The sequence below is a fragment of the Dermacentor variabilis genome, chromosome 8 (assembly GCF_050947875.1).
Source record: "Dermacentor variabilis isolate Ectoservices chromosome 8, ASM5094787v1, whole genome shotgun sequence".
Taxonomy (NCBI): domain Eukaryota; kingdom Metazoa; phylum Arthropoda; class Arachnida; order Ixodida; family Ixodidae; genus Dermacentor; species Dermacentor variabilis.
The window spans coordinates 39638871-39660081 of record NC_134575.1 but is presented as its reverse complement, the minus strand read 5'-3'; the positions used below and the strand labels follow the sequence as shown (position 1 = coordinate 39660081).

General features: G+C 43.8%; 2 protein-coding genes across 3 annotated transcripts in view; one reads left to right on the top strand and one right to left on the bottom strand.

Annotated features, from left to right (window-relative positions):
- Positions 1-3554, top strand: part of Hap40 (Huntingtin-associated protein 40 kDa) — a 14221-nt gene extending 10667 nt beyond the window's left edge. The window contains exons 9-11 of the mRNA XM_075701943.1: positions 992-1038; positions 1128-1183; positions 2735-3554. Coding sequence (XP_075558058.1) covers positions 992-1038; positions 1128-1183; positions 2735-2798 — 167 coding nt within the window. The 3' untranslated portion in view covers positions 2799-3554. The remainder of the gene's footprint in view (positions 1-991; positions 1039-1127; positions 1184-2734) is intronic.
- frj (membrane bound O-acyltransferase domain containing farjavit) lies at positions 3063-21211 on the bottom strand. 2 transcript variants are annotated; one of them, XM_075701942.1, is made up of 8 exons: positions 21092-21211; positions 18777-19030; positions 17798-17924; positions 16426-16573; positions 15106-15257; positions 13543-13751; positions 12538-12723; positions 3063-9687 (listed from the first exon to the last, which is right to left on the bottom strand). In XM_075701942.1, the coding sequence occupies exons 2-8, from the start codon at positions 18992-18994 to the stop codon at positions 9339-9341; spliced, it is 1389 nt and encodes a 462-aa protein (XP_075558057.1). In that variant the 5' UTR covers positions 18995-19030; positions 21092-21211; the 3' UTR covers positions 3063-9338. The 2 variants fall into 2 exon arrangements, with proteins under 2 accessions (XP_075558057.1, XP_075558056.1); XM_075701941.1 differs by lacking the exon at positions 21092-21211 and adding an exon at positions 20849-21029.

Sequence of the window (21211 nt, the reverse complement as noted above, 5' to 3'; positions counted from 1 at the left end):
CTGCACAAAGCAGCGTTTTTACCAGAGGAGAGGGCAACACGCGGAAACCCTCCCTGACCGTCTGCCGGTGACAAGTTTACGCTTGCAGTAGCTTGTATCCCACAAACAAAGGCAACCTCACACTTTTCTCCTAAAAACCAGGCAATCCACTGTGCCAATTGTTACACTGAAAAACAGAGACTCCAAAATGTGATTGTTCTGCAAAATTTGAGCGTGAACAGTGCAGCAGTATTCAGAAATTTTTTTTTTTTTTCGAACATTTGAAGCAAAATGTGCATGTCCCTGTAAATAGTTCTCCATTACTCTGTCCTCTTTCCCTGTCATTTATACTCCCCCGCCCCCCTTCACTGCCGACTGCAGTTCAGGTGTCAGCCGACTGTGCTAGACAGTTACTGCTGTCATTAGAAGTATTCCTTCTCCTCCTTTTCCTTTATTGATCCATCTAATTATTTAAATAAACAACCAATTACTAATTACTGGTGGGTCTATCCTTGCATTAGTGTGCAATATATGCCCTGGTGACCAAAGGGGGAACCTCCTGAGTAACAACCATACTGTCACTGCAAGCAGAGATAGAGAGAAAATAAAAGGGCTACCAAGGCAAAAGGCAGAGTTCAAATACATTTGCAAGTTTATGTGCCAGAATGCCAAGATTACATTTAACCATGGTAGAGATGGAAACAGTCCAGAAAGCCTGTCTAGCAAACTCAGTAGGGTGTTATAAGCCTCTCTAAAAGGTGAAGCCTGAAAGATACATGGAGAGTGGAAGATAGACGCTTAAAGTTAGCAACAGTAATCTAACGAGAAACGCCTCAAAGTTGGAGTCAACATTTCGACAAGGAGACTTGCATGTCTGAGCAAACTGTGTCCAACCACTGCCTCTCACTTCAAGACTGAAAGAAGTGTGTTACAGTTGAAATATGTTTGATTCAAACTGATAGTTTGATAATGTGTCTGATCTTTTTTTGTTTTATTGTTATATTTTCTTTAGCAAGCTACCTGAACGAGGATGTCTTCCTGCTCCTGCAGTCACTAGTGGTGAGGATCACTACTATATTTTCTTTAATTTCTTTTTTTGCCTTACGACATACTTTTTCGCTCACAGCAATGCCACTTTCTCACCATAGATGGCGTTTGAGAGCAAGGACCGAGAGTCTGTCAGACTGCTTCAAAGTCATCTGTGGTAAGCCCCGCCCCTGTTTACTTTTTCTTACAGCAAAGCTTAGGTTAGTTTCACAGCCATTTTCACATAGCAAAGTCAAGTGTATGGCAGCGTGCCCATTATCGATCAGCAAGTCAACCAGCAAAAGCATTTCAAATTCCTGCTTTGAAATGTAATTATTATGACTATAAAATAAAGGTTACCTTGCACACACCTCACTCGAATAAGTAGCACCTTCTTCATGTGGTTTTTCTAGCCAGTATGCTGCAATTTTAGCTTCTCGCATCGTGTTTCACTGGCTCCAAGTTGGAGGTCAGCTAGGAGTTTGTATGGCTGCGCTGGGGAGGGGGGGTTATTCTGTAAGAGTCCACCTAGTGGACTGTCTATTTCGGCCGCTGCTGATTAGCTAGGGCCCCTAGCCCCACTCCCTCGAGTGCTTCAGACGAAGGGCGTGAGAAGTTGCTTATAAAGCTTCAATGTCTTTGGTGTTTTAGTTGCTCAGATTGGCGTAGATCTGCAAAGGATTAAAAATATATACAATGTACATATATATTTTAAATCTCGAGATATCGCCAGAATTATCATTCTACGTTCAGGTTGCAGCCACGGAATTCCATAAAGGTTGTCATATTCGTGTGAATAAGATCTTTCATTTTTTTGCAGTTAAAAGACTAGTGTTACACACTGTATTTGGGATATAATATGATCATCAATTTTTCAAAAATATATATTGGGCTTGATTTTTCAAGTCTGAGCCATCATAGGAGACAATAGAACGTGAAACCTGCTGTACAGTGGTGGTGCTTGGGGAAGCCAAACTCAACTTTTGGGTTCCGTAAGATGATACACGTTAGATAACAGTCGACAAATGTCAAACTCGTTTCAGCACCACACGGTGCTGCGTGTGTGCATTTGATGTTCGTTGTTGTTCATTTCTGTTACTACATACGCCTTGCACCAATCCTGAGAATAGAGTCCATATTGTGTGACGTTAACATCGCTTGCCGGCAATTAATGTTGGAAGTTTATTAACGCAGGCTGTCAGTTGCAGGCAATTAACATGGCCCGTGGAAGCAGATGTGTTGCAGAAGCGACGAGGGAAATGGACAGCCTTACCTACCTTACGAGTACTTGTGTTTGTTGCTTTAATTTCTTGAAAAGCACATTGCCGAATCTCGTTTCAGCTCATTTGCCCATGCGCACATATGTACACAGTTTTTTTTTTTTGTATGTTGAAACCGCTGAAGGATCTGAAATACTCAATGTAGGCACGCAGCTATAAACATAAGTTTGACGCTAAATCAATGACATTAGCACCCACCTTTAAATCTTCCAACACAAACGTATTAATTGGATGAACTGAGTAGTACACCACCCTTAAATGGCTGGCTTTATGCTTCTTCAACCAGGCATTTCAGCTTTCTTGCTAATCATTGTGACGCACTATAAGCCTAATTTTTTTTTGTCAGCTTGAGTTTTCACATCTGCTTCGCAGATACCCACATGTGATAGTAGTTTGCAAGAAAGACCCAGCACAGCATCACTGACACTTTGTTTTTCCTTTCCTTGTAGGCCTTTGCTGAAGGCAGACCAAAATGAACTTCTCCACGAAGCGGTTGACAGACTTTGCAAGTGACTACACTACAAGACCTGAACACTGCAACAGCTGTGTGCAGCTATCACTGTGTGCGACCTCTTGTTCCCTGTATATAACATCGTCGCCGACGACGACACCAGCGGTACCTGTGATTATCTTAAAGATGGCTCATGGTTGAACGCTCTGTTTTTCTTGAATTCACAGTAGCCTGCCGTGTTGTATGGTGTCAGAATTCTCATGAAGTCTGTGCTGTTGAAAACTGCGTACCTCTAAGCTGAAAAAAGTCACAGAAAGTCGCAATGGTTGAAAGAAAATCTGTGCACTTTATTTCTTAAATTGAGAGTGCGCGGCCCATTCTATGATAAAATGACAGTGGGCAATGATTCCTACTCACCGTGTTAAACATGGGAGCAAGTACAGCATAGAAGACTGAGTAAGTCGGCATAGGTGTAAACTAACACACAGACACACAAAAAAAAAAAACTTTGGACTAGTACCAACAGCTGAACGAGATGGGCTTTAGTTGCTAAACACAGCTCGTTTCAGGATAAAATGACTAGTTGTCAGACACCAGTACCGGTGAGGCCTCAAAGACGAATATTGTCGACTAGTCATCAAAGCCATTCACGTGCCAGTATTACAAAAAACGGAGTGATCCACCCTTGTGCAAAAGAATAAATGCTGTATTGAACCCGACACACTCTCTTCCTTGCTTTTCATAATGCATGGACAAATTTTGGCACATAGAACAATGAGAAACTAGATTTTCCACGTACAAAATTGAGAGATCATCAATTTGTCGCAAAAGTTTTACAGAGTGTCTTGTGAGCGTTTGTGAAACCTTGAGATCAGTATTACCACAGAAATAAAAGTGGCAACAAGCCCAACACATTTCATCTCTTGTTTTTCAGAATGGATATATTGGTCATAGAAACACCTGTCCGAAAAACTGTTGGCTTTCCATTGACTGCCTCTTGAGGGTGTATTGACACGTAACAAAAGTGAATAGAGTATTTTGTAAGCATAAGTGCAACCCCAAGATTAGTATCAGCACATATAAATAGGTGTTACATAAAATGACATTTTATTTTCTTTCCAAGTTTCTCGTTATGCATGCAGACATGCGCACCTTGTGGGGAGATGAGAGCATGTTGTAAGCATACGTGCAATATGGAGATCAGTAATATTAGCACCCTAGAGAATCTCCCAACACAAACGTATGCGTAGGTTATGTGGAGTATACTCATTTGGACATAAAAGAATCGTGCAGACGTGGTTGTTTAAAGGTACGCTCAAGGGATAGACAAAATCAGTCCGTGTTGGTGGACTCCCGTTTCAGAGAATACACTCTGCATTTGTTTTTGCACGAAAGGCGGACTCCCTAAGCCCAAAGTACACGGAGTGAACTGTCAAGTCAAACTTCGTGTGTCAAAAAAAAAAGAAGCACTGTGAAGGCGCAGAACGTTTGCTGGGTGGCGCTACAAGGAATGAAAAAAAAGAAAAGCTGAACGCTGTCGTTCGTTCGATGCATCACCCACTACCAGTGTGACATATACTTGCTTTGAGATGCAACTACATGACATGCAACTGCCTGTTGAAAACTGTTCAAGCTACATACTTAACATGGCTGCAAGATTTTTTTTTTTTTTTTGCGTGCAAGAAAGCAAGGCGTCTGACACCACTTTGCTTAAAGCTCTAGCTGTTGTAGCGTGTCACCCAACACCACATTTTTTCCTCTTCTTTATTCACGACACCACATTCAAGTATAGTTGCACCAGCCTGGGATGAGGAAGCACTTTTTCAAGAACACCATAACAGGCACCATGCGACGTGCATATTTAGGATGTATTCAGGAATTTCTCTTCCCGTCGTCGTGCAAGTTGTCTGCCTATACAAGCGGACGAAGTGGAAACCAAGGCATGTTGGCAGCAGCACTTCTGTGCACGAATTCGCATAGTTCTTGGTTGGCTTAGATTGGCCTGAGCAGATATTTCTGTTAACTTTTCTGAAACGGCGTCTGGCGATCACCGCTAGACAAAGTTTGTCACTTGGCCATTGATAGTTCACCCCGTGTAACTTGGGCTTTAAAAAAAATATTGTGCCCAAATTTCGTGTTTCAAACATTGTGCTGAACTTGCTTGACTGATGCGACATCCCAGACTGCTGCGCATTTTCTTGTCTTTAGGTCCTTTTTACTTTGGAATAATTAGCCTCAGTTTGGTAAAGCCACTATTTATGATGCCAGAGAAAAATGGCTTGTAACCTATCTTTCGCTATTATGCCGCTTCCTCGGCATTCCAAGCTTAATTATTGATAAAGGCTGGCATGGCATTCCAGAGGTTTCATCTACTAGTATAGCTCATTTTACTCGTTTCCTTCAACTGTCCTCGGATAGCTTTGCTCGAGGCCAACTAATCATATAAAGCATGTGTTTGCTACACTACATGTCGATTGGCAGCACATTATCAAAATAAAGGCTCTGTAGGTCGAAGCACAGTGCAGGTAGCTAGGAGAGGACGATGAAAGCCCGGAGAATGACGGTGCTGCCATTGTCTCCTGTCGACGGAAGATGGCGCTGGCTGTGAATAATTGCAGCTAATGCTACGCAGTTGCAGTTACCTCAAAAATATTACTGTACTTATTTATATATTTGGCAAGGACTAGCTTTCGCTACAAGAGTGTGAAGTTCGTGCCAGAACAAGTGTGATCTAAAGGGGCCCTGCAACACTTCTTGAGCACAATAAGCGAACCTGCCGAGTCCTTTGGAGAACTCGTACCTACCTTCCTAGAGTGCTGCACCCTACCCCACCCCCCACCCCCTTTTTTTTTGTTGGGGATGTGGTGGTTTGAATTGTTATATGTTCAAATCAAACTCGAACGTAAAAATCCACTGAAGGGTAAATGGAGTCAGATTCGTTTTGGCCACTCGCAGAACTCTGAAATACTGTTTGTAGAAAACAGTTTGGGAGCCCCAGCACTGGGCAACACTTTCTCAAACGCCTGATCCTACCATACTAGTACATACAGCAAGGAAGTCTGCAATATCACTGGAAAGACTGCCTACCACATCTTTCAACTTTTCAAAATTCTTGTCGCTTTTTTTGTGCACAAATGAGCATGATGGCTACGGCTTGGATTTCTTTTAGTCGCTGTGACTAAGCAGTCTCTCCGGCGAGAACAAAAGTGCGAAAACATTTAATATGGTGCTGACGCTGTCTGGTGGCAGGGAGCAGTACCACTTAGCCAAAAAAGCATGGCCTCAGAGATTGACTGGTGCATGGGACTAGTCTTGAAGGCCATGCGTTGCAACAGAGCTTAGCACGATGGCCAGAGAGCACTGTGGACATTGCTCCATCATCACTGCTACAGAGCCTCAAGCACAGTAGGAACGACCAACCGTAAAGAAAAACCCGGAAAGTGCAGTGGGAGCACCATTTGATTGCGAACGACTCCACTCGCATGAGGCACGCTCGAAAACATTGTCGGAAAAGATGTGCGAGGTAATGATTTTCGAAACCAGATGAATTTCACACATTTCTAAAAAGGTGGTGCGGAACCCCCCCCAAACACTAAATGCACAAACACTCCCAGACTTGTAGTAAGGCAACATCAGGAGCGAGAGCATGTTTCTTATACCCATGGAGTTCCCGCTATAAAGATCTATGCACATAAATGTGTGCAAATGAGTTGACAATCATGCGTGTGCGAGGTGACGTAATGAGATACAGTAACTCACGGTAATGAGATACAAGAACGGGCTCTTGAGAAACCCAATGTGTGTTATCAGCACACATTTTCACATCGGCACACTTCGTGCCCTTCACACTAAGATTCTTCGAAGAGTCGAGAAAGGAGTGCAATGAGGTGAATTAAGGAGTGTGATGAGGTAAGCTTAAAATTCAAAGAAAGGCATTTGGTGCGTTGGCATGAAATCGGGGCTGGTGTTAGTTTGTGCGTGTATACTAGTAACACGTAGTGCTTTTGCATCTAGCAGTTAAAGCTGTGAGCTCCACACGAGCAAAACTTTCATTCAGTAGAATCAACGGTACATTGGGGAATGCAGTATCCTTTCTATGTAGGCAGTACTAACCCCTATTAAAGTAAAGCATGACCAATCAAATCTTAGGATAACTAATTACTCCCTCAGTGCAGTGAATTTATACAGCACTAAAAGAGTTTCAAAATTATTTCAATATTAACTATATCGCAAAACCAACAGTCACAAATAGTTACCGATACACTTGGTATTGTTACAAGTGAGCTGCTGTTGAAATGGTCTACGGTGACGGCGGTCGGCTAAAAGTGAACAAGAAGCTACACTCGGCCGGATCGGATGAGGCTATTTCTGGCTGGTACATGGGAGGTAGTGCACTTGCTTGCACTAGTACTGGTACTTGCACTGGTACTGGTACTCGCACTGGTATCAAACTTGAAAACCAAGTCACAGGAAATGGGGCGTTGCTCTGAATCGGCATGCCATCTATTGGCATACTCGGTAGTTTGTGCAAGGACAGAGGAATCTAGCACAAGCTTTGCTTCACCGTAAGCACCAGGTGTGTTTGCACACTTGAGCCTCAATGCAACGAAGTCCCATTCAGGGCGAAATTTGTTTCTATGTACCCGATATCCATTGTGGAAGAACAGACAAAGATTGGTGCCGACACACCCACATTTGGGGCCCTTCTACGAAAGTGCGCAAAGCCAGGCCAAGCCAAGCTTCTGTCTGATGTGAGCTCCATCTCCTTTTTTACTCATCAATTCGAGCCACATGTAAACAGATTTGCTGTAACCAATACCGTGACGAATCAGGAATATTCAGTTTCATGGTAGCAGTAGAATGCTCATTAAATTAAAACATGGCCAACTTTATTTTAGATTTACTTAGTCTCATCCAATAATTTGTTATATATTCTTGTTCTTTATATCAATGTTTCACTGTATTTGAATACATATTCATCTATATTACATTAAGAGCACGCATATATACAAATGTTCGCTATGCTGAGTGAACCTGTGCCATTTTCCTTTCTTGTAATATGCTTCACAAGTTGGCTTGTTAAAGAACCAGACAGGTTGCGAACACATTAGGTGTTCAGCTGCATTCCTCAATCACCTTGCGCCATTCGCTGAGGCAGACCCAATTCATTCTAGCCTGTTTTACAGCTTCCTTTGGCAAATGCGTGAACCAAATTATGTACTGCCTGTCACATAGTACCAAACTTCAAATGCACTACAATTAAAGCTGAACCGAAAGACATGATCAGTGTTTCCATTATTGTGACATTAGGACTTCATTTGGCAATGCACTAAGCGTACGGAAAACTGCTGCGCTCAAAATCAAGCTATATTAAATGAAATGATAGCATGATAGTTTTCCTCCTTAAAGTGAGTCGCATATACCGACATTATAACACACTATCATAATAATTTCCTATTTAATCGCAGAATATTGATGACTGCACATTATTGAGTCTTGATTGTGACTGTGCCTTGAACATTTAGTGCAAGGTTGTGCAGTGCATGCAAGTGAAGTGTTGAAATTGAGTTTTATGCAACGGCTAGAGGAGCCCGCTGTTTTGGGGAGTTAGGTCTGCACAGTGTGCTTAAAACAGTACTTCAAAGCAGAGCAAGCATGTAGCCAAGGAAAAATGATCGGTGACATCCTGTGGTGTGGAGCTCAGGCATGCTTTGTCATCATGGCAACTGCCACAATGGGGGCAAAGAGAGGTTTGTTGCCTTATATTACTGATGACTGCCCGACAATGACACAGCCATTGATAAAATTGATGCACAGGGGCATGACTCAATTGGAGCATTAGCGATGTGACTTGGTCATGCCTTGCTGAAGAGCAATGTTCCTCGTACGGGACCAAAGGCATTGTGATGGGGATGAACCAGTGTACCATGTTTACTGGACTGGCATTCACGGACTAGGCCTTGAGATGTTGAAAATTTGTGTGGCATTATTTAGTTCTTTAAGATCGTAGACTCAATTTAAGAAAAATGTGGCTGGACTGTGCCAGGAGCCTTTTACTGTGCCAAATCACGTAGCAAAGCCAGCCGGGAATGCCTAATAATATGCAGTCTAATAAAAGACCAAGGGTCTTACTGATTAATAAATGTTTTGCTTACTGAGTGTATGCTATTTGTAGGCAATCTATGAAGAAGATCATATTTTCAGCCTTAGTTCGTCCCTGCAAACTGCATCGCTGTTGCAAACTATTTAAGAAATGGCGCATTTTGTCTTCGGGGACATTAACACTAGATGTGGACTATAGTACGTAAAATGTGGTGCTATGCCACCAACGTACCATGAAACCTATTGGAGGCCTGTTCTTCTCTACCCCGTGCTTTCTGCTTACGAGCGAAGTACACCTGCGTGTCAAACCAGAAAATATTTTGTTTTCAACATGACTACGTCACCGCAATTTGTGACCGTGATGTGTGATAAGGAAGACTATAAAAAGCTCGGGAAATGTTTGACCATGAGATGGGATTAAATAACTATAATAAATTACTCATTGGCTATAACTCTCCGTTAGTCTGTGCACTGCACCATTCTCTTTGAGCCAGCGCTTCCTACTGCTTGAGCTTGGCACTCGGCATCCGGTGGAGCGGCGCCACGAGCCGCCACAGCAGGAGCACGGCGACGTACGCGTGGCCCACGAAGTAGACGGAGTGGTAGTACTGCCAGGTGCGCTGGATGTCGAGAAGGAGGAAAGCGGCCAGCATGTACGTGAAGGACTGCATCTTGCAGAACCAGAGGAGGAGACGCCCCACGAGGCGTGCCACCAGGGAGCGCTGGCGCTCCACCAGCACTTCTACCTGCTCCTCGCCCACTATGTAAGCAGTCGAGGTGACCAGGCACAGGAAGTAGCCCGGCTCGAGCCCGTGCCAGATGGCACTGAGGGTCATCGTCAGCATTGTCCTGCACAGTCGATGGCCAGTGGAGTTTTCATTGTGTTTCCAACGAGAGGCTCTGTTTCGGTGTCACCGTTATGCTCGCTGGCCTGTTGTGTGTTTATGTGAGCACCTCCTCAAAAATTCTATAGACAGTAGCATCGCATGCATTAGATGACTACATGAGGCTGTCGAGAGACGATGCACCTTGATGAAAACCTTCCGTTTCGTAGCTCAATTAATAGAAAGCCTGCCATTTGAAGTGCCTAAATGTGCAGTGGTTTCTGTGGAAAGCGAGTAGAAATATTTAAAACATAATTTTTCTACTTGTGTAAGTCCCTTAAAGCTGTGTACGGACACTGGCAACACTGATTAGTGGATGCGATGACAGTCTCAGAGGCCATGCATCAATGCACCATTCCATTCACTGTGACTTCATTTGTTTGCAAAAGGTGGCGTCACTTTTCAACATGTGCTAGCTAGAAACGAAGGAAATTACTTTCTCACGCAAATAAATGTTGGCAGAAGAGCATAAAATACAATTTCAGACATGAAATCACAATGATTAGAAATCTCTTAATTCGAATTGACGGATAATTCGAATCGCTTCATTGGTCCCGGCAAAGTCTCTGAATAGAGAAGAACTCCAGCAAATTCAAACTACAAAACGGCACAATGGTTATTTCGAACAAAATTTCTCACTCTCATGGACTACCTTCTAGACAAACCAGAGCCACAGGCAAAAGTTTGTGTTGCTAGCTACCCTAATGTTATGTGCTGTAAAAATGATAAGAAAAGGGAACGGGGAGGCGAGACCAAACGGAGCAGCACATGCCCTCCTTTCCCATCCAGCTTAAAAGAAGCACGAAAGAACCCCATAGCGTGCTTGATCACGTTACCACCTCCCTCCACACTCCCACTACCCCTCAAGGTGCATGCTTCACCACGTTACTGCATGCTCACCTATGCCCCCTGTTCCTCCTAGCCCACTCTCAGTCACGGCATCTCCAACACTGAGCACGAGAGAGGACGGCGTCAAGGACGACATCAAGCCACCAGCCTTCTTGACTCGCCCTAGCATGTTCTCCCTCGCGCCCACAGCAAACGGTGCACTGGGTGTGATCTACTAGCGCTTGGACTTTATAACGGCACCTAGGCTTCTTCTGGCACATGTGGTAGCGTGATGACGGAGGAAAGGTAAGACTTTTTTCAATGCGGGTTCTGTGATTTCTTAGGTTTTGTGTGCTGTACCACACGACTGATCGGGTGCTACATAGGGGGCTTTCCCTAGTTCGAACACCGTTTTATTCACATAAATTTCCGGTCGCCCCTCGGAGTTCGAATTGACAAGATTCTGCTGTAAGTATTGTATACAACCGAAATAACTCTCCCCTACATGGCATTTTTTGGTTACGTGATGGTGCAAGAATCGGTTGCACTGTCTCACTGTAGAGCGGCACCATACATCATTCTTGCACAACACTCAGAGCCAAATTAAAGATATATTTCCTTGATTATTGGATACAAGCACGCTCGCCTCCGTCGCACGACACACAATCTTCTTGTTCCTGCCACAATTCAAAGACACGTAATTCTGAACGGTAGGGAGTTCCTTTCACTTCTTCTAGGCTGCTGCCATGGTTTGGCCACCTACTGGACCTGAGCTCCTAAATATGAATGGGATGTGTAATAAGTGAGAGGGAGAGAGCCAGACTCTAATGTCTTGTGTACACAGATGTGGGTCTTTCTCTTAAATTTGTAGATTACTGATTTTGTGTTTACTGCTACTCTGTCCTTACTGAAATTATGCAGAAAGATTGAATTTTGTGATCAGGATCACTTGGTGTAGCACTTGGCAAAGATTAAAAAAAAATTCAAAGCTGTCTTTCTTTATGAGGAAGCTAGCGGTTGCGAAGGTGGCACTAGTCACGTAATCTTGTCTTGGCACCTGTCAGCAGCTCCAGAGAGCAGCCATTTCGGGGACGTTGCAGCATGTTACCTGCTCCTCTGGAACGGGCATAAACACTTCCAGAACGGCTGCTTTCCACAGCTGCCAACAGGTAGGGACACCTATTGGTGTCACCTTCGCTACTGCCGCCTTCGACGCAACTAGCTTCCCAGTTGATGAACTTCGCATTTTGTTTAATTGTAAAAGCCAGACAAGCAACGGTGCCAAGTGTCACATTGAACGACTCTGACCACAAAATGCAATCTTTCTGCACAATTTCGGTAAGGACATCGCAGCGGTAAGCACAAAATCATGTCATGCTGAGTGACCGGGCACAGAGCTTTTGTGTCACGTTGACTCCTGAGGCTTGCCTGGCATGGTGCAGTAGCATAATTGATAAATATGGAGCAGTGAAAAACAGATGTGTAGTTGGACGCACAAGTAGTATAGCAGTCAGCTGGTGATGCATGCTCAATGCAAGTTGTCTTAAACTAGCTGCCCATGTATATTTTTCCAATGTACCTATGAATGTGCTGCATGTGTTGCAACCTGTGTGCTGTTGGTGGTGCTTGCCTGTATAGAACAACGAGTTCAGTGAGGATGAAGAAGCTGTGGGCATTGTGGGTGACAAAGAAAAATGACAGGCATAATGAATACGAGTTTATATAGTATTCTGGTTCATCCTGAATGGAAAGCTTTTGGATAGGGTATGAGCAGCGTGGAACAATATTAAACTGAAGAGTGAATGCCAGGTAAAAAGAACTCTAGTTCAACATGGCACTGAAGCAGACGGAACTGGCTGAGTTGTGGCCATTCAGTGAGAATCAAAAGTGCTCAGAAAGGCCTTTACCCTAGAACTTGTGACAATGATGATGACCGACAATACTGTTGACAACTTGAGTGAAGAAGCGGTGCATGCAGGACACTCACCTGAGTGGTTTGGGCAGCAGCAGCCGCTTGTAGAAGTAGACGGCCAGCCAGTACTGGACGGTGCGGTTCCAGCTGCGGATGCCCATGCGCATGGTGGTGCTCAGTTCGGCCTGTGCCTCGTCAATGTTGTGTACGGTCTCGTAGTCGAACTCCTGTTTTGCCCAGTCGCCACTTTTGCCCTGCCACCTGGAGGGGCGAAGCGAAAGTTTCGTTTTTATTCCTTTAAAACTCTGTTGACTGGAAAGGCTTAAACAAAGACACTTCCTCAAAAACAGCTTAGAAGGACGTTGCAAAGCTAAAAAAAAGTTTTTTGCCATTGCACAGCAAACTCTCATTGGCATGATGTTGGTGTGCTTATAGATACAATGTCGACACAGTTCTCGCCCAGTGCATGCTGACGTTCGATGTTGGGTCACTCAGTGAGGTTTGTTTTGTCCTCTAATATTGCACTAATCAAAGACAGTGGTACTTGTACTTTTAAACTGGAATGATTACAATAAAAGCTCACTGAGAAGTGTTTAAATGTAGAAAAAAATATTATGCAGGAATTGCATTGTATCAAACTAATCATAAGTCTATACCCGGAATTCTAATGATTCTCATCACAAGTGTATAAGCCAATAAGTTTCATAAACCAGGAACATAACTTGGGAGCACTAATTAGCATATTATCTAGAAAATCGTAATGAACTAATACTACAGTCTCTATAGAAAATTTCTAGTTATTTCCAGCACAAGCTTATAAACCGAGAAATTACATTAACCAAGAACATATTAAGAAAGCCCCACTTAATAGCTTGCAAATGCGCAGCATACCAAACTTGATCATCCCTGTGTACAAACAATTGTGCGCTTCTATCAATAGTTATCTAGGTAGCCATGAAATTTTTCACAAAGTTCTCATGATGTACATGTGATCGCAGCAAATAAATTGTGTGACGTTGTTATCGATCAGATAATCATGCACCGTTTTGCAAGGTTCTACTGCTGAAGAGGGATACAGACACACTGAGCAGGGCATCGATGTCGGTGGGGCCGACCCCAGGCGCTGCCTTTGATTCGGTCGGGTAGATGCCAAGACCAGCCATGATGCAGACACACTCGCCAAGCACGAAACCAATGTAAATCCGTAGCCGGAAGATGATGAACATGGGCGTCAGGTACAGCAATTTGTATAGCAGTCCGTGTTGGTAGAAGTCCTCGGAGCCAAAGTACTGAAGAAACGAAAAAAGGTGTTCGTTACACGATGCTAGCTTGCATTTTATGTTTGATAAGAATAAGGCTGATGCAACGTTATCATTTTCTGTCACCTGCTACTACTAGCATTTCATCTGGGAATAGTTACATAGTTGTAGTAGCAGACATATTATGTAATGCGGTTAGGTTGGAACTTGTTAGCGATAGTCGCTCATCGAGTCTATAACCGGTCTATGAAATGTAGTGTCTGAATCTTCTATGCTTATGTCAGGTCCCCAACGCACACTAGTATTGCTATATGTCCAACTAAAATGTCATGGCGGGCCTGTGGCTAATTTGTAGATGCTGTACAATGCAGACATGCAGACGACAGACAGATGACACAGAGATGATGAAAATAAACAAATGGTATGACTCTGCAATCAAGGACAACTTAAGTTATAGAACACAACGCTGGAGCCATGACAAAGCCATAGACATGACCACTGATAAAAAGAACAAAAAGAAAAAGATCAAATTGCCAACTAACAGCATGACCTAACTGTCCAAGTTTAGTACTGCTGGTCGCTGTGCCAATGTGCAATGGTAGGCTATGTCACTCTGCTATTTTGTGTGTGGTATCAACAACTTGACAAAAATGTCGTATCAACAACTTGACAAAATGAAACAATAGGCCTTCAACTCAGTGAGAAGAATTCTAGCACGCAAAAAATATTATATCTTGGGGTCCATTGCCAAAACAACAGTCTTGTTATGGGGCATGCTGTAGTAGGGGACTTCGGATAATTTTGACCATGTGGGGTTCTTTAGCGTGCGTCCAATGCGCGGTACGCAAGTGTTTTTCCATTCTGCCCCCATTGGAATGCGGCCGCCGCAGCCGGGATCGAATTAACCCCTGACCTTCTCCTTAGCAGCACAAAGCCATAACCGCAGACTTACTGTGAAAGGTTGCAAAGTTTGTTGTGGCAGAACCTATGATGGTACGATTTGTGCAGTTATATTGTTGGTGTGTCTTGGTGTATTTGTTCCTTAGATAGGATTCTTAACTGTTGATTTGCCCTTCCGTGAGATTTTTTTTTTTTTCATCTTTCACTTCAGGTGCAGTATATTGCCCTCATTTGTGACTGTACTCGACAAGAGTGGCAATGCGGGCGTATTAGCCTGTCACGTCAAATTGGAATGAAGTGTACAGAACAGCACGAGGACGTGGGCACAATAGGGAACAATATACACAGGCCGTTTTAAGCCTTTTGTTCTTTCTTCAGTGTGTCCATGTCATTGTGTTGCTCTGTACACTTTATCCCGAGTGAGAGTATACGTTTTCTCTGTCAAACTTGAACGAGCATTCTCATGAGAGAGGCTGTGACTTACATCAGGCGGGAAGAACTGCACGAAGAGCAGCCAAAGCAGCGCATATATTGGCACCACCTTGACACGGTTCAGGCACATGCCCTTGCGGTCGACCGAATCCAAGTAAGGGGCATTCAGGAAGTCGCGGTATGTCCGGTACCGGTAGTACGGGCCTGCATCCACGCGTGTTGCCCCATTGCATCAACAAGCCTCGGTATCACTTACGAGCTTGAAGGATGGAACAGTTTAAACCAAATCGACCTTTGTTGGCCAGGCTACAACTGACATTCTATCGATTGGTCTAAGCAAAAAGTACTTGTTGGCCAATCAGGCAATCATTAAAATGTCTAGCAGTAATCAATAAATGTAAAAAATATTGCACACGTCAAAAGTGGAAACAGCTTTTTCAAGTACTCAACTACTACAGTAGGTGGAGAACACTCAGATGCACCAATCATGATCAAGCCAAATGAAATACATATAACCCCAATGTCGAACAATATTTCAAATGCACTAATAGTAATGAAATACAATAGCCTGTCATTTCAAGGTGCTACAAAACACGAAGAGCATTTATATGCTATGTGATATGCTAGCCACTGCAGATGTACATAATCTTCAGCGTCGTTCGTGCATCCGTCTCTTAAATTTGAGCTAAATGCTAACGAAAGAGTGATTGGTTATTAAATAATAACCAATCACTCAGAGTGATATAGACAGAAGCGGCATCCTGGAGCAGATTTGCGGGAGACAAATTATGCTGCGTTGACAATGTGCTGCATGTTCAAGTTCATCGCTTTGCTCTCAAGTCCTAACCACCTCGCTACTCTGTAAAGTTGCACAATGGCCCCTACAGGACACTCAGCCAGTGCGTTAGCCTTGCCTGCTGCCCCACATCCTCTGCATTCAAGGGGTTACACCACACACCTCATCAATGGCACCTTGACGATCACCTGTTGCCATATGTATGGAATGGTGGTGTGGATAAAGCCTCACGACAAATGAAGGTCTTTTTTAAAACTTTTTAGAAAATATACAGTACACAAAAGAAATGGCAGGACAAGATAGTAGCACATGTAAGAAACAACAGGACAAAGTAGCTTGTCCTGCTGTTTCTTTCGTGCACTGTCTATCGTTGTGCTTCATATTTCATTTGCTTCTATCTTCGCCAGTATTAGACCTTTTCTTTAAAAAATAAATTATTGTGGTAGAAGCTCTTTGCACAGCAATTTACAATTTCTGATGTAAAACAGAAGTTTCCGATGAGGCCTGGTGGGGGGCTCTTTAAAAAAACCGAGCTTATCTAAGTGCAGGCTGCTGCCTGTGAGAAGATGCACTTACCGACGAGCACGCCTATGTAGCAGAAGGCATAGTCAATGACGTCCCAAAAGCCAGGCTTCATGTCGCCCTCTTCATATGTCTGCTTCTCAGTTCTCTTTTCCTCGTGCTGCTCGTGTAGGATCTGCTGTTCCATGGCCAGTCCTGCCATCTGTGTGCATTGCAATACACTACACTGAAACTGCTCATGCTCACTCGTTCACACTGTCCCTTCCCACCTCAAACTCACTTGCCAGCCAAGCTTTGCTTGAGTGCTAGAAAATACTGGGTGGTTTAGGTAAGGTTAGGTAAAATTAAAAGTTAAATTGTGGAGAAAAACTGGCTGATTAACAAGAAGAAGTATTAGTACAGGCACACTGATGCTGGGCCGATTTGCGTGCTCCCCAAACTATGGCATCTCTCATAGCCACATTGTTGCTTTGAATCCCCCCCCCCCATTTCAAGTTTAATTTGCGCTCGCTTCCATATACTATATTTTACTCAGGGGCGGCTCTACAGGGGAAGGCTGACTGCCCCCAAAATCTCGTACTGCGGCCACATTGCCTCCCTCTTGCCATCATGATGAAGTGCCTTCCTGCACCCCCGAAAAAAAATGAAGAATCTTGCTCTGCTCTCCACCCCCTTCTCTCTCCCAACGAAAGAGTACTGGCACAAACCCTGTATTTCCCCAAGTACACACTTTGACAGGAGTCGCCATGTTGGGTAGCTGTAGATCACTGCTGTACAAATTCAGTCGAGCTTACTTGAATCATGATACAACACTTCCGGGGGGAAAAAAAAAGAAAGAAAGGACAACACAGTACAGAAAAAGGGTTAAACATTTCGGCTTGTTGAAACATTGGCTCCAGGCTGAGGCTCCCATCTGTTCGCCCCCTGTTGAATTGCTTTTGGTGTTTTGCAGCACTAATCAGCAAATTTACGCTTTAACTTATATGTGTCTTCAACATCCTTTTAGGACAATGCTTGTAAAAGCTAAATTCTGTGATATGCCAAGAACCTAAGTGTTGACCATTTAACAAACCTTTTTTTTTTTCTTTGAAACATAACTAGCACACATTTTACTTGTGCAAATAAGCTATACATCAGGCCTTTTTTCTGAAGGAACAGAAATGCAAATAATGGGAGTCTAACCTGAGTGATAGATTATCATGCTGTAAAATTTGCTCAGTGTCTGCACCCTCAGAGCTTTTTTATAGTTTCCAATTAATTTATTGTGTGCTTATGTCAAAGTAAACTCTTCACCATACAAAGTGCAAAGCTTCCTTTGTGTTTGCCTTGCTAAGAAGTCTATTGTGTAATCAATCCTTGGTACATTTCACATTCAATGTCTTTTTTTTTCACTTTCACACGTTTCCTGGTTAATTTATTCACTTACTCGTAGTGTGAGCATCATCTGGACAAGGTTGGTGATGCCCGGTGGTGGGTTGGTGCTCCACAACTTCAGATACTTGAAGAATGCAAGGTACCCGAAGCAGAACACAAAGCTTGCCTTTGCCCGATATCTGCAAAAAGGAAGAAGGGAGGAAAGGCGAATTTGAGTTATCCATTGCAAAATAAGAGGCATCTTGAATGCCTGAGGAAGGCATTCATGCATTCTGTATTCACATGTGTCATTTTGCTGCAGAGAATGGTGTCATGGGATCAGCCCCTGGCCATAGCTGTTGAACAGCAAGGTACGTGGAATGCAAAAACACACGTGTATGCTTAAAAAGACCCAGGCACATATAGTCACAAATCAATCTGGAGTCCTTCAGCACAGATTCGCTTGTAGGCCCCATGTTGCTTTGAGGCAACGTGGGGCCTACACCCTGTCAGCCAGTCAGATTAGCATATCTCCCAATTAAGTAATGTTGTGCAGTCTGAATGAAATTGACTGTGGGTATACGCTTCGCTTGTGTACTTTTGTTGATTCCAGTCAATCACGCATTTAAATTTCTCATGCAAGTATTGCACGCCTGTTCAGGCGACCCATGCTCAAGGAACGGCATTGTGCTACTTGCCAGAGATTGGAAAGAACATACATTTGGTACATCTAATTATCTTGCCAAATTCTACCTACCTCGAAGCCTGCTACACATGTGCTTGCTGCGAGTATACATACATCTACACTGCTCTCTAGAACACTCGAGCACAGTGCAGATAACACAGCAGCTGTAAGGTTGATGGTACCAACGAATATACAATGTGGCTCCGACTTATTTGTGGCTGCGGCTTCTCACATGCGTTGTCTCTCAAACTGAGCCAGCAACACGAAAATATTGGTTTTCCTTTCTACTTTGCAGCATACCAGCCTACGTGTTCCACGAGAAAAATGTGGATGCCTGTACACTGGAAATACAAACAATGTTGCCTACTTGACGGAGCAGGTGGTGACGATGAAGGCGTTGACAACGCTGACGATGCAGGGGTGCACTGCATGGCGGCCGGACACTATCAGAACCAGAAAGGCTCCCAGGGCGGTGCAGTAGACCCGGCGGTGTCGCACCTCCTTGATGCGGTGCACAAAGTTGCCTGCTACGACTGAGACGAGAAGCAGGCCGACGTATGCGACGTCTGTAATGGTGACTGTCATGGTGGGCACTGGTGAACCAGGACGCCTCAGAATTTGCTATAACAAGACAGAATTAACACATTAGAACAGTGAGCATGTGCATTCGCAAAAGCTATATCAAGGACTAAGGGTCATTGCCGTAGTTGAACAGGATATGCTGTAGTTGCACTGCAACAGTACAAAGCACTCATAGAGGAAAAGGACAGTGACTTAAGGTTCTGTCCTTCTCTCACGAGCAGGCTTCATGCAGCTGTGGCCTCTGCAATGTGATAGATTGAAGTGTTCCACAACACACAAAAGAAATGGCAGGACAAGCCAGTAGCACATGTAAGAAACAATAGGACAAAGTACCTTGACCTGTTGTTTCTTTCGTGTACTCTCTATTGTTGTGCTTCGTATTTAATTTGTTTCTATCTCCTCCAGTAGCTAGTGATAGAATGAGTAACGACCTAGACATTTATAACATGACTTACAATTATGTATCTTAGGTGAATACCTTCAGTTACCGCGTGTAGACATCTGAGACAACGCTTGATCAAGCATAGCATAAACGTCTGCAGTACGGCTTGTGTTTGATCTCTTCTAGACATGACAGGTCTTCTATGGACACCTTTGGAGAACGGTGTATTGTGACATTGTCCAGTGGTCGAGACAACAACTGAAACACTGCCATCGTTCTTACTAAAATATTTAGTTCAGTTTCCGGCATGTTGCATTAAATTGAATTGAAACTGCAATCGCGTACTTCCTTTTGTCCTTCGTCCGGGTTGCGCTGCCCACCCCTAGGAACATGTTGCATTAGCACAGCTTTGGAAAGTGCCACTCACTTTTTTCAATACTAAAAACACCTTTAACTAGTATCCATCAAACGAGCACTGCTTTTATGGTACATAAACATGTCGCCATTATATAAGAGCATTCAGCTCATGCTACCTTTTGTTTTCCAGTTATTAATCTTTTTCGATGTACTGTTCAGAATGGTGCTCAGCAAAAATTCACTATTAGATTCCGTTTTCCGGAACTCTTTTGCATGGACTCCTTTTGCACTGCTCACACTAGTGAGAAGATTACTTTTGGAGAAAGGCATATTTGTAAAAAAAGACTTAATATTTTGTTCGCGCTCAATGCACAAGTATAAACTGCATCGAGTGTAAAGAAAGAAAAAAATCACTCACCAGAAATATTTAGGATGGCATTCAGTGGCACTTTGCAATAAGCATGCAGTTATCACTTAGCTACTTCTGAAAGCTCGACGTACGCTATATAGTAACTCCTGCAATACTTAGCTTGCTTACGCTCCTGTGCTTATAAACATAACCGCATAAGCGAACAATAGAGGCTTCAAATGCGCGCTTAAAAATGAATGACATCCAGTTCAGGCGTGTATGTCGCACTGCCAGACCACATATAAAATTTAACGCCACGCATCAGATCGGTGCGATGTGGGAAAGCTGCGACGACGGTTTGGCGTATGGTGCGCATGTGTATAAAGTGCGACTAATCTCATGCTGGACATTTGCATACAATAATTGCGTGTTCCCTATGGCGAAACGTTTCCTCTTCACGTTTTTTCACCACACTTCAATACGGTTCGCGTCGCGTGGAACTCGAACACATCGCAGTCTTTGTAAACACCTTCGCATTTTCATCCAATCTACATAGAGAGAGGCACACTACGGGGAAAACCAATTCTAGTAGAATGATTGGAGCAGTCTGGGCGGCCAAGGCCATAGTTTAACCCGCAACAAACTTGCCGTTCAAACGGGTACGCTTCGCAAACGGAAATCCGCGTTTCCTGTTAAGCTTCCGTGCTTGCGGAGAAGCAATCATTCAAGGTGCACTTTCCGACGGCGCGCGGCAGTCGGGGCAACTCACGTGTTTCGATTTCGATCGGGCGACGTTGCCGCGAAGTTAAAGCTCGCACAGATATCGTAGAACAAGTTTGAGTCGGCGCAACCCGACCGAAGCAGCAGCTGGATTCCTCGAGCTTGGAAGCGACGCCTCGAGCGAATGCGTCGTCTTTCTTTGATCGCGCAGCTGTTCGGTCGCGGTTGTGTGACTTTTGTGTACGCACAATCTGCGTCGCCGCGCAGTAGAGGAAGCGGAGGTATGACTCACCTCTGTTGCGATGTTAAGTAGTTCCCATTTCACACAATCGCTGTCGTTTTTAGAAACGAATTTCTCTTGTTCCTCGCTAGCTTTCAGTTAAGAGGATGTCGCGCACTCGTGCTGCTGCAG

Excerpts from the sequence above, each read along its gene's own strand:
- frj (XM_075701942.1), bottom strand. The coding sequence starts at position 18,994 with ATGACAGTCACCATTACAGACGTCGCATACGTCGGCCTGCTTCTCGTC. Across the intron at positions 17,925-18,776 it reads GTCACCACCTGCTCCGTCAA|ATATCGGGCAAAGGCAAGCT; the intron begins GTAGGCAACATT and ends TCCTTTTTGCAG. Across the intron at positions 15,258-16,425 it reads CTACATAGGCGTGCTCGTCG|GCCCGTACTACCGGTACCGG; the intron begins GTAAGTGCATCT and ends GCGTGGATGCAG.